Genomic DNA, 13,299 nt, shown 5'->3' with positions numbered 1-13,299 from the left:
AGGCCGCGAGAGCTGTCCATAAAATCTGCTGAACTCGTCAAAAAAATGTGGCACAAGTCTTGACATCGGGGTTTATTCGAATGTATGAGGAGATAAGGAGACCGACGAGGGCAGAGGATTTACCCTAATAGATTTGTATAGCTGGTGAGAGCCCCATTCGAGGTGTCCAAGGGAAGATCAGTGTGTAACTCTAACTGTTAAACGGAGCTGGGTCGAGCCCTCGGAGAATCCGACCCACGTTCCACACGCTGTTTGCCATCTCCAGTCCAAACATGTAAGATTTGATACTGCTGTTCAGGCCTGGAACAGAGGGGAAAAACAAGCCCAGTGCCACAACAAAGACAGGAAATTCAGCACAGATTCCTACTTCTCTCTTTTCTCCGGCCCCTCTATACCTAACAATGCTGGTAATGGAGAGAGAACAGTGCCCGGAGCTGGCAGAGACACCTGCGACATATTTTCTCCCCCACTCCCGCTCTCCCACCCACCCCCATCCACCACCCTCCTCGCTCTTCCCACCCCCTCGACATTAAAGTCCTTCACAGAAATCAGAATTTAATAAATCACCCCAGAGCCTGACAGAGTTTATCTCTGGGGGTCGCCTCCACTGTGCAGAGACTCACAGACAGACAAAGCCCGGCCCGATAAGATGTGAAATTAAATACAGTTAGCAGTTTGAGACAAAGGAGGGAGAGTGTCAAACCGAGCTTTGTACGACGTAAACGGCTGGCTGCTAGTCGGGGCGGGCGCGCACACACGTGTGCGTGCACGCACACACAAACGACACCGAGACGACGGGGTGATTCATTTCAGGTTTCCTCTCACATTTAGCCTCATTTGCATCATCCACTGTCAACATATCGCCTCTCCCAGATATGTTCAAGAGCTTTCATTAGACGTCCAGGGGATGACATCCTTTTTACCCAGATGCACCATTATTAATCACCAGCTCTTCTCCTATGTGGACTCATCTCCATCACGGATCAAACGCTATCTGCCCGTGTTTCCTTTCATTCAGCAGACATCCCTGACACCAGCCATCACTACAGCTAAAGGAGACTTATGGGAGTGTGTTAGGGCTCAGACGACCTTATGAATGCGGTACATAAGCATTTAGTACTGAGAGGATATAAATGTGAGGATTTGTTCGACACTGGTAGGATCTGTCAGCAAACCTCCAGCCGACTAACACGCGTGCCTCGCAGCATACCAACTGGAGGGCTCTGTGAAACAATTAGTGGCACTTTGAAAAAAAGAAAATGAAACATCCAGTATGAAATTGCTGCCTGGTGTTAGAAGCCTGATTGCAATGTCTCCATAAGAGTATACCGTAATATTCTTTTCAATTAGCAGCGGTCTCCAGTTCACATCAGGATATGGCCGACCTCAGCTGTTCAAAGCTGATTTTTTTCCCCCTGCTCGGTAGTTAAGAGAAAGCACAGTCAGGTTTCCAGGAAGAAGGCGAGCGGGTTGCTTAATAGGCTTAGCCTGGTCGTTGGACCTGACCTTTCCCTTTAACAATACCGGGGCCGTCGGGCTCGGGCCTGCTATGGGAACACAATGACCCGTGGGTGAAGCCTAATCTTCTCCAACTCCATTCTCTCTGCTGACCAGACAGCCTTCATCCACAGCCTCTCTGTTGCTCCAACTGATGTCTTCCTGCTGAGACAACAGTGCCAAAGAACTGTCAACAGGCCCGGCCCAGCGGGGTCTCGGCTGGGACGCTCACACAGAGCCCTCCGGGGTCCGCAGGCACTGACACTCTGCGCTCAGACTGTGAGTGCCCCTACGCAGAATGTCGAGAATGACAGGAATGCTGGGTGCCATCATGAATCCTGATAACGCCGTACATCTAAGAGCATGATTAGCGGTCTCTGTACTCAGCCCGTCTATAGTTGTTATTTTAAAAAAAATGGGCTGGTGGATATTGTAGACCTGTCACTGCAGTGCAGCAGCTTGTCATTTCAAATAACCTGATCCCGAACCTCCAGCATCACACGTCCACTGCGCTGTAGCTGTGTCCGTGATAATGGCAGATGATTATATTATTGTGTATGCGCTTAAAGTTTCGAGTTCAGTAAGTAAGACTCTGGAAAAAATATGCATTAAAAGCTTGCCTTTTGATTTGGCCTCTGTAATTGCTGTAGGAAGGCATCGGTTCAGATAATATTAGTCATTAATGTTCATTGCTAGGAAAAATAAATGACTATGCTGTGGAAAAAGCATTATACGTCAAAGAGTATTGTAAACACGTGTTTATACACTCACAGATCCGGACCCACTCAAGAGATTAGCCTCAAGTGACTCTAAATCTCGTCATCCAAAGCCCATTTCTGTGACAAAATGCATCTGATAAAGAAATAAAAAAGTAAAGAAATGCCTCAAAACTCAATTCAGCGCTGCGCTACTTAAACTTCTTAAGTGTTTGATCTGTGCAGGTGCTGACAAGGCTGTTCATTCTTTTCCCCAAATATTTTCTTGTTTTTATTTTTTTCGCCCCCCCCTCCCCAAGTTCAAATGATGTGCTGCGAAAGGTTGTTCTTTCTTCTCCGCGCAAGTAAAACTATACAAAGAGGTGTTTGATCTTTGAAATCCGATCTGTATTTCTAGCATTGTCTCCAGTTCCTACTGTGGCATCTTAAAGGTCAGGAGTGAAAGGCCATTTGATAACTACAGAAAGACCTTTCGGCTTTATTACGCTGCCTTTCATCTCATTTCCTGCGGAGGTTAAAACAAAGCATTGCATCCTTTGAAAAAGAAAGGATAAAATGGATCGCTTTGGAGCCTCAAGCCTCTTTTTTTTTTGTCACTAGGGGAAGTCTGGCGTGCAGTGTACAAGGAAAACTCTAGTGGGATATGTTTCTGAGAGCGACGAGTCTTCTCAGGCACAATTAGCATATGTCCTCTCAACCTTCTACCAAACCTCTCAATGAGACCCTGAAATCCTATTGAGATATTATTACCACTCAAACAGGGCATTACACGAAACATCTAAAGCATGCACGCAACCGCTCGGTGCACACGCGCAAACACACACGCACAAGCTCAATGACATCCACTTCCCTCTGAATATTCCTTTCTTTTTAATGGTAACCTTGGGAGACGGGCCGCACCGGCGCGACACTTAACAGCCACTAGTCTGAGAAAAATGTTTTTGATATGCTTGTGTCATTTAATCATCCACATTCTGCCGAGGCTGTGCAGGACAATTTTGCAGGATATTAACTCCCAACTAAACCCTGGCTTGTATCATTTGTGGGGCCAGTCAAGCAGGAGTCCCAGGAGGAGCAGAGACTTCCTCCTCACAGTCGTAGTAATCTAAGCTTGACTGGGCACACACACACTCGCACGCAGCCACACACGCAGACAAACACACAACTAATAGACAGGTAGAATCAACCATAAAGGAGGGAAGGAATCGGTAAACGTGCGGCACAAATGAAGGCCTTTTACTGACAGTCACAACAGTAAAAAAGAAAAAAAGAGGACAAGTATATTTGTGATTCGGGTGATCAAGTAACAAAAAAAACAACACAGCCCAGGGAGGTTGAAGCAGAGCTACAACAATTTTACTCCCTTTTCTTTTTTCATTTTCACCCCAAAAAAGTTAGAGATTGAAGAGCATTCGTAAAAATGTCACTTTAACGTGATCCATTTGGACAGCTCACATTGCTTAATGGGGTAGGAAATTCATTTTTTTCTGCTGTGGGACAGACATAGTGGATGATGTGATTCTATGCAAAATATATGAAGCCATTACTAGAAAAATGCATGAGTTTCAATAGTTAGGGGGGGGTGGAGAAAGTATCTGAGTGCACGGAGGCTATCCCTATTCTTTACCAAGGAGCGTTGCATACACACACACATATACACACACACACAATGCAAAAGACAGCAAAGGCAACTGATGAAAACCATTTTTGTTCCGTCACAAAGAACTAGGTCACCCTCTCATAATTGTCAATCATGCAATAAATCTCTCTGTGGCACAAATGAATACAGCATTGGAAATGAGACAAAGCTTATTGGCATGCTATGTCAGCTTGACTCAATTCATCCTCCTTTTCACACAAGACCATTCATATGTGAAGTTGTGCGAGGGTGTCTCTCTCTCTCTCTCTCTCTCTCCCTCTGTCTCTCTCTTTCACACTCTAACTCTCCTTCTCTCTCTCACACACGCATACACATACACTCTCTAACGGAGCGCCCAGCGCACACTCGCGCGCAGGCGAACACGCTCACACGCCCCTAATGCGAAAGACACACAGGGTTAATATATGTGGACAGACCATTTCAGCCAAGGGCCGCTTTATTATCATAACCATGTTTGTTTCCATAGAGAACATGTCTCACTGTATTTTCTGCACTACTGTGGAATTACTCGCAACGTACACAAGCGACTGTTACGGCGCATCGCTTTCAAGGGATTAGCACACGTACGGGCAGAGCTTGACAGCTTCAGACGGTCAAAGATATCACAATCACGTGCGAGCTGTGTTCGTTTCCAATAACAATGAACAACTTGCTTTTTAAAAAATCTTTTATTATGAAGTATTAAACTAAACTCGCAAGCACTACCAGGTGTACAGTGGTTCTGTTTCCTGCTATCTGATTGGCCGGGAGCATTGGCTTGACACAGCACTACAGCTCCATCCACAGAGGTTTGTGTCACGTCTCTTAGGACCCGACTGTCACTCTTTAAGAGGCGGGTAATAATAGCCAGGCGCCACAGCAAGTGGTGGCACAGGCGATTTTAAAGAAACATCAGGGAGACGGTGACATTTGAGTCTGCGAGGAGAGAAACCCAAGCGCCGCAACCAATAAAGACTCCCACCGATATTCTCACTAGGCTTACAGGGGAGAGACACAGAGGCAGAGAGTGAGGGGGCGAGAGGCAGAGAGAGATGTCAGTGTTAGATGAAAATGTGTTGACCTGGAGATATTGATACCCCCGTTCATAACCTCTACAGGTGTGCGTCAGGAAGCAGCTCTGGGTGTGGCTCTCTCTGTGGATAAAAGCCAGAGTTGCAGACCTCATTGTTTCACAACACACTGAGCTGTGCACGGTTCACTTTGAACTGGCGAGAACTGAAACTGAGAATAGAGGTACCCTGCGAACACATCACCACACAGCAAAGACTGTAAATACTGACCCTAAATCTTCATCATGAACATCACCGCTCTTTTAAAATTTCCCTTATTTTCTTTTAAGTAAATAGAAAAAAACAACCACTTTTTGATTGGGCAGATTTATTAGCAAGCTTATGGTGATTTTTTTCTTCTTTCTCTCTCATCTTTTGAAAGACAGATCTGGAGCAATCTGCCCAGCAGCGCCTCACATCAATCTCTGTTGTTAGATGTCTCGTCTAGATATGACCTATTAATGTATTAAGGGTGGCAGTTGTAATAGCATGCACCGGTCTCGCAAATAATCGCAGCAAAAGTGAGACAAAAGTGTTTTAAAAAATGTAAAAATAACACGACTCTTCATTTCCTCTTTGCAGACTCTGATCCCCAAGAGTTTCTGAAACTCCAAAAACCAGAGCCATGAGAGAAGCTTAGCATCTAGCCTGCTGGCTCAACAGGGAGCTTATTTTATGCACACTGTTCGCTATAATTCAATGCAACAAATTGACTGCATAAAGTGTTTCTGGTGTCTAAGTGAATTCAAATTCACACAAATAGCTGTGGGGATGTTTTTTTCTTTTTTTTTTTTATCACAAGGTATTGACTGAGCAGATGCTTTGAACCACCGTAGAATGTGCTGCTAGTCTCAAGTGTCATTAGCTTCAGGGCTTTTCCAGCTAGCGCCAGGTAAAGATTAGATAACAATCAGCCCTTTAATAGATACTGTTGGAGGCACTGGAGCCGTTCCTGTGCTTTGCTGTTCATCTGAAGCTAACAACAGAAGAAGAAAAAGAGTGGAAAGCGATGTCATTTCCTCCCCGGTTTCTTCTCTGTGATGTACCGCTGAGCCCAGCAAGGAACACGGCTGTTGTTACATTACATGTAACTGTTGGCTCATAGCAGAGTCATTGCAGAGTGGCTGTCTGTCTGCGGTTAAGCATTCCTGCTAGGATTATTTTTTAAGGAGGCACAATTCTTTTGTGTGCCTATTTTTTTAAAGATATGTTGAACATATTTAGACATGAATTTAACTTTGTTATGAAATTCATTTTTGATTAGTTGACCAGCTCAAAATTCTAGATCAAACGTGAAAAAACGAAATAGACAAAAAAAAGAAGATTTCATTTAAATTGCTCTGTGCCGGACAAAAGATGGCTTGTGCAGATTCTTAGCCCTTACTCCCACTGTAATGAAAAAAACCGCTGTATAATATGATGAGCATTACTTGAAATTCCAAAAAAAAAAAAGTACAAAGGGCTTTTTGTTGGAGGACATTCTTCTCTTAATATCCTCCAATTATTAAGGAGGAGTACTGCATTGAGCAAAAGAGCTCCAAAAACATTGACACTGGAGGAATAACATCTGCATGTTTACTCAGGAGAAGATTCATCCCCGATAGCCTCCACGAAAATGAAGAGGGGGAGAAAAAAACAAGGAGAGGAAATTTGTGGAATCCCATCTGAGATTGCTTCCCTGATGGATTCCTTTTCCTGTCAGCTCAGACGAGAAATGAAGCCGGGGAAAATTAACTCCTGATACAGCTACGCTGAATTAGACAGAGAGGAGGGGGGAAGAAAAAAAAAAAACCAACAGACTTTTTAAGGATTCCAGCCTTGTCATTTTCAATTTTCTGCTCTTTGGACATGCTTGTATTCAGATTCCCCAACATCTATTCGCCATATCAATCCTAATTAGACAATCTGGGCCCACGAAGGATGAGAGCGGAGTTATTTGCATAATTTAATCATAAATACTCAGTGATACATATTTCCAAATGCATTTGTACAATTATCTTTTCATCCTTGGGGCAAAAGTATTAATATGATTAGGCAATAATTCTTTAAAAAAGAGGGAAAATAGGAAACCAGCAAGTGTGCACTCTTTTTTAAACTCCAGCTTTGGGCTATATGAAAAATTAATTAATTTCTGAGGAAAATCAATTTCTCTATGTGACCATATTAGACAGAGCCAGGCACGGGCCTGCATTCCTCCTCCAATCAGGAAATCTCATCTGCTCCCTCTAACTTCTGTCAGTAGCATTTAACATCCTGGTACGAGCGTCTGTGACTTCCGCTGTGCTCCCTAAATGCGCTGTAATGCGAAAGAGCTCGTAAGTAAAGACGAGCTGGGGAGCTGTGACCGAGGACGGAGGAGAATGGAAATGAGCATGACCCGAAATCTATCGCTGGCGTGTTAGGCAATCACTCACAGGCGAAAAAAATCATCAGGTAAAAATCAAACTGAGCTTAATGTGCAAGATTACTCGTGGATAGATGGAGAGATTTTAACCAGCTTAAGTCTAGGGGAAAAAAAAATCAAAGCTAATGCATGTTTATGGTTGAGGAACGTAGCAAATAAATCATTTTCACGCGCTGATCAATGCAGAAAGACCTGACGGACGTCGGCGTTGAGATTTTAAGCCACCTCGTTTCGCAAAGGAATTAATTGGTAATTCAAACTGCTGTTGCTGTTCCAGTAAAGGCATGCAAATAAGGCAGGAGCATGGACAACTAATGCGTCCAACAGGCAAATTAACAATACAGGCCTCTTTGCCATGCAAATAGCCTCTAAATCCACAAATGACATTAGACAGTGTCAAACAAAGCCTCTCTAACAAGTGAAATCTGCGGTTTCGACAATCTTGCCTCCCACTTCATTTAAAGCTATAGAAATATGATCCCAGAAAGCAGTGAAGACTTGAAGTAATGTAACTTTTTTGTTAACTGAGCTTCTCCATGGACCCCCGTCTCCCCCCAAAAAAAAAAAAAAAAAAAATGTTTTAATTTGCTCTTGTTCCAGCTGAGTGAATGTCAAGTCAATAAAGCAATTCTGATTTTCAAGGAGACTATTTGTTTTGCGGGAAAAGAAAAAAAACAAAACACCTTGCCACCATCTGCCAACTGCACAGTTGACTTGAGCACATGTACTGTACCTAATCAAATTTAGCAGAGCCCCACTGAAGGATTAAAATGCAAAAAAAAAGCAGAGAAAGAACGAGAAAGAACCTTAAATGCTGCTTTTTTTTTTCTTTTTTTTTACTTCAATAAAGTAGCAAAGCACAATATGAGGGCCAATTTGGCTTTCAAGAAAGCAGTTCAATAGATTTGGATTTTAAACAGCTTTGTATACCATTATCTCTCTCTATCTCTCTCTCTTTCTCTTCCTCTCCCTCTCTTTCTCCCTCTCCCTCTCTCTCTAATCAGGCATCTGTCACTCTGTTTTTGAAGTTATTATCGCCCAGGCTCCCTCTTGGATGTGGTTGCTGGGTGACGGGTATCTCGGCACCCACTCTGACTGGGAATGATTTGAATGGAATCCAGAAATCTCCCCTGAGTACCTGTAAACACATCCGTGCCTTGTAGAAAACAAATATATTATAAGAGAGCTCAGCAGAAGAGAGGCGGGAGAGAGACAAGCTGGCACCCTCAGTGGCAGCTCACACTGAGCGCTAAACAAAACAATTACCGTCATTTGCAAATATGTGTGTTTAGGCATAAACACTCTTGAAATAGGAATAAGAGAGGTGATAGCTCTCGTAGCACTCGCTGTCATATCAGTATCAATTAGACGCGTTTGTTAAAGGAAAAAGGGGCTTTCGCCGTGACCTGTCACTCGCAACACTTCGGAGGAGGATCTGCTCGACTGAAAAAAGGCAGGTAAAAATCTATTTAAGGGGAGCATGTAAGTGAAAAAGCCATCGCATTCCCAGCGGTGGGACATCGTCTGGGGCGTGTGGTTAACCTTCAGAGGTAGACAATGATTGTCAATTAACTGCTGTATTTCTTGCGCCCCAGCATCGGATAGCCTTGCCTCCACAAAGCACGCCAATGAGAGATATGCGATATCAACTCCCCCCCCAGCCCCGCTCCCGCCCCACCCTCCATGTTATAATAACCTTTCAGAGAGTTCAAGTGTCACACAGCAATAAGAACCTTTTTCATCCCACCGCGGGGAAAATGAAAAGGAAAACAAGTAGCTGAAACAGAGGGCTCCTGGAGAGGCCAGAGTCATAATGTTGGGGTGGGTTAGGAGGTGGGGGTGTGTGTGTGGAGGGGGGGTGGGGGGTGGATGAGATGGCAGAACCTGCATCAGTATGGGAGCAAGAGCGCAAGAGCGAACACGGCTAATCTGGCACGAGAGTCCTTAAGAAAATGAAGGGGCCGAGAATCGCTATATGCCGAGTATCTTTAAAGATGAGCAATAATCACTACAGGGTAAGCAGACACAGTTTAAACACTCACTGTAAAACTAAGAACTTTAAATAAAATGAATTCTAATTATTTTAATCTTTTAATAAAACACAGGAAAAGGGGGGGGGGGGATCCAACATGGCCTTTGTGAACAGCACTCCTTTTATTTTATTTTTTTGAGTTGTGCTAAAGTAAGCATGGTGGGGAACAATTTGGTTGGAGCTTGTTTGTGTCCACATCAAAACTAAAACAGCGGGATGCAGTGGTGCTCTGTGATGCTATTCACATTCACACTGTGTACAAAATGAGACGAGTGTTGTTTTAGCACAATAGACTGTGGGAGGGGGAAAAAACAGCATGTGAAAAAGTAAGGCCCATTGTATAGGAGTATTATTCACTTCATTGTTATCACTCTGCCACTGTATAAAAAGAGTAGTGACATCGTGGTAATGGGGAGAGATGAAAAGCTAAACTATCTCGGGCAGCGGGCTGTTGTTGTGTAACCTGAGCGGGTTAACCGGTGAACTCTTCTTTTTATCTGGCGAGAAAGTCGGTGCACAAACAGCAAATAAATAAATAAAACGAGAGCAAATACTTCGGGGAGGGGACCTGTTCTCACCTACGGGGCAACCCGCGTCCCCGCGACTCGGGCCGATCATTTTGTCACTAGCTATTCAACGACAAGAAGCAAAGCACACATCCCCGCAAATAAAATCAAACTCTTTCTAAGTAACAGAAGCCTTTTATCCAGCGGATGCCTCGCTGTTCCATGATGTAATTCTCCAAATGGGGCAGGCAGGCGGGCAGGCCGGGTCTGAGTGATTGATTTCAGCCCAGCACAGGGAGAACCTGGCTGCTTTCACAGACAATTACAGTCCTGTCCATGTGCCTGTAATAGCCCAGCACTTTAGCGTCATTAAAGCGACGCGAGGCACTGCATTATCCTTTAACCCCATCGCTGGCCATCCCCCCATTGACAACCCGGAGAGTTCAACCACATACTTTGTCACCTGAAGCCCCACGCCAGGCTTGAGAGGAGGATCACCGCACTGTATGCTTCTCTCTATGGTGTGTGTGTGTGTGTGTGTGTGTGTGTGTGTGTGTGTGTGTGTGTTTGGGGGGGGGGGCTCTGCTCTCTTGATGCTTTATGTAAATGATGCTTAAGCACCAAAGTGCACAGGTGATTCTTTTGAGACGACTGCAAGTGGGATGGAAATATAAGACTGCAGCATATTCATACGCGAGAATAAAAGGGGGGTGTTTACTGAAAGCATAGACTGCAACACAATGCTGTAACATAAATTTAAACATCTGAAGTGCACGACAAGCAGCCTCGTCACTGTAATAACATCACTCTCAGACTTCCTCACAGTGCTGCGCGTGCTATTTGATTTGTTGTTTTTCTTCTTTCGTTTGTTTGTTTGCTGTTTTTTTCCACATGTACCTTTTTAGTTACAGCAACACTTTGAGGCTTCAAATATGCTAAATGTTATCACACGTGGATTTCTTAATGACACAAACTGGCAATAAAGAAGAAGAAGAAAAAAAAAAAACATGCTTGCGCAGCAACTTGTGTGTACGCGTCTGTGTGAATATTTGCACGCTGCATCCGAACTCTGAATTAAGTTCGACCTCACACGGTTGTTTTTTTTTTTCTGGAGGGGAAAAAAAAAAAAAAAAAAAAAAAAAGGATGCATGCTGCAAAAACTGAGACTCAAAAGTGTTTATTGCTACCCTTCCTCCCCTCTCACCATCCCAACTGATGTGAGCCTTTCCATCATATTTGCATTTCCAGCTCATTTCTAGAGCCAGGAGATCAATATGGAATCAATCATACTGACAGGTAAGATGGTAAATTTGACCAGGCTGAACCATCCTGTGAGACTGAGCGATACATCAAAGCTAGGAGCAACAGGACAATAATAATTTTTTTTAAAAAGGCTTTTAATCAAATATTGATCTCTGCTTTAAATCACTCTGATTTTAAGATATTTTTTAAAAAACTCCAAAAATAACTGACTGGGTCAAAATGGTTTAATGTATTTATTTAAACACTCATAGTCCTTTGCCTCATTTGATTTAGTGAAATCAAGTATGTTTAATTAAGACAGATAACTGAGTGCTCTCATGAATTATCCTTAGCACTTACAGTGTGCAAAAAGAAAAGAAGGCTCCTCCATTAGTGCACTGTAACCTCCCTGAGAAATGTCATCAATACTAAAGGGGGGTGAAAAAAAATCATACAAGAAAAAAGCTGGCCCTTTTATTTTTCTAATACTCTGGTTCCTTCTTGTTTACTGTCTGAAAACTCAAGTTCTAATTGAAATCATGCTACCCCCTGTGGCAAGGACATATAATGAGGCATAGCCTAGTTTTATTTCAGTCATTAAAAAAATAAAATTGAGCTAAAAGCTGTCTAAAATTAAACAGAAATTGGAGTTTTAAAAAAAAAAGGAAAGCAAAGATGAGAGGCTCTTATTTGTGGTTGTATCTTTGTGGTGGCAGCTGTATACCTAAAGTTTATTCAACAGCAGTGTGAAACTCAACCAGGGTGTAGCCTACATTATCGATTCATTTGTTCAGAGGGAGACAGGCTATCCATCACGGCACAGCTTTGCCTTGCACGTGTTAAAAAAACTTTCACTTAACTTTTTTTTCCCCCTCTCTCTTTACCACTGGTGAAGCGCGCCGGTCTCTTCCTGCCCAAACACACCAGCCTCGGTGTTTGGGATGGAGTTTGACACACACGCGCGCATTTTCACACACTCCTTATAAGAATCAATTATTAAATTCGGCCAAGACAATTGTACGTTTCTGACCGCTTGTTTTGCAAAGGCAAAATGTCTCCCCCTTTCTAGCTCCTGCGCCTTTACGCACGGCCGTGTGTGCGGACATTTAAACCCCCAAAAAAGAAAAAGAAAAATGCACAGCAGAGCTCGCCACTAACCTCGCATTGGTGCAGTCGTTGTAAAGGGTCTCGAAGTCTTTTCTGGAGATGAGTTTACAGCGGTTCACGCCGGGCTGGATGGCGCCGAGCCCTCTGAGGATGCGGACCTGCTCCACATTGCACACAACCGGCGTGATCTCGAGCCGCTTCAGCTTGGTGTAGACCGTATGCAGTCCGCCGACCAGGTGCTTCAGGAACAGGTCGAAAGCCTGAGGAAGGCAGATGAGCTCGCAGCCGTCCACGGTGAAAGAGGCGACTTTGGCACCGCGCAACTCGACCATCTTGCACTCGTTGTTTTGCGGTATGTTTTCAACAGGCGACGGGGTCGAGTACACGGGTTTGCTCGGGGGGAGAGCCGCGGTTGGGGTCGGGATGCCCGGGCTGCTGGTTGCGAGGAGCTCTGATCTGAACAGGTTCTGTCCGGGTCCCGATGGGGGGGCCAGGGATGGAGATGGTGATGAAGTTGTCGACGGCGGGGACGTCGTCGCGGAAGGAGTCGAGATTGGAGGCGGTGGGACCAGAGGGTTTGGTGGGATCAGAGCAGCCGGTACGGCCATGGTCACCTACAAGAGGGGAAGAGAGTAGCCGAAGTTCAAAGTAGAAAACCCAGCCTGCCGAGATACCCCTAAATGAAAGAATCCACGAGAGTTTAGCTCCTCAGATAAGTTGGAAAGTAAAAAGAGCTACCGAAAAAAAGGCGTGCTGAGTGAGGGTTTTTTCTTTTGGGGAGGGGGGCGAGCGGCGGGACAATGATCAAAGATAGGAGGAGGAATGACAGGAGGAAAATGAGCTGAAAAGTGCAGCTCCGCTCTGTGGATGAGTTGTTGTTGTCACACGGTACAGAGAGGGAGGAGCTAGGGGACAGTGGGAGCCTTTGAAGAGCAGATAACTGGGCTCCGGCCACTGCTCGCATGTTTCACGTCTGTTAAATGATTTCATTGCCCAAAGTAAATACGTTTATGCTGGATCATAAGTTGTAAAGAAAATCGTCTGTTTAAAAAAAATGTTTTTAAATCCCTTTTAGCCAACATTAAT

At 44.2% G+C, this 13,299-nt stretch overlaps 1 protein-coding gene across 1 annotated transcript in view; it reads right to left on the bottom strand.

The window, feature by feature from the left end:
* Positions 1-13,299, bottom strand: part of dachd (dachshund d) — a 116,742-nt gene that overhangs the window by 78,750 nt on the left and 24,693 nt on the right. Inside the window, exon 2 of the mRNA XM_031734693.2 lies at positions 12,265-12,827. Coding sequence (XP_031590553.1) covers positions 12,265-12,821 — 557 coding nt within the window. The 5' untranslated portion in view covers positions 12,822-12,827. The remainder of the gene's footprint in view (positions 1-12,264; positions 12,828-13,299) is intronic.

The sequence above is a fragment of the Oreochromis aureus genome, linkage group 16, assembly GCF_013358895.1.
Source record: "Oreochromis aureus strain Israel breed Guangdong linkage group 16, ZZ_aureus, whole genome shotgun sequence".
NCBI classification, from domain to species: domain Eukaryota; kingdom Metazoa; phylum Chordata; class Actinopteri; order Cichliformes; family Cichlidae; genus Oreochromis; species Oreochromis aureus.
The sequence above is the reverse complement of the archived record's forward strand: the minus strand, read 5'-3'. Positions and strand labels throughout refer to the sequence as shown.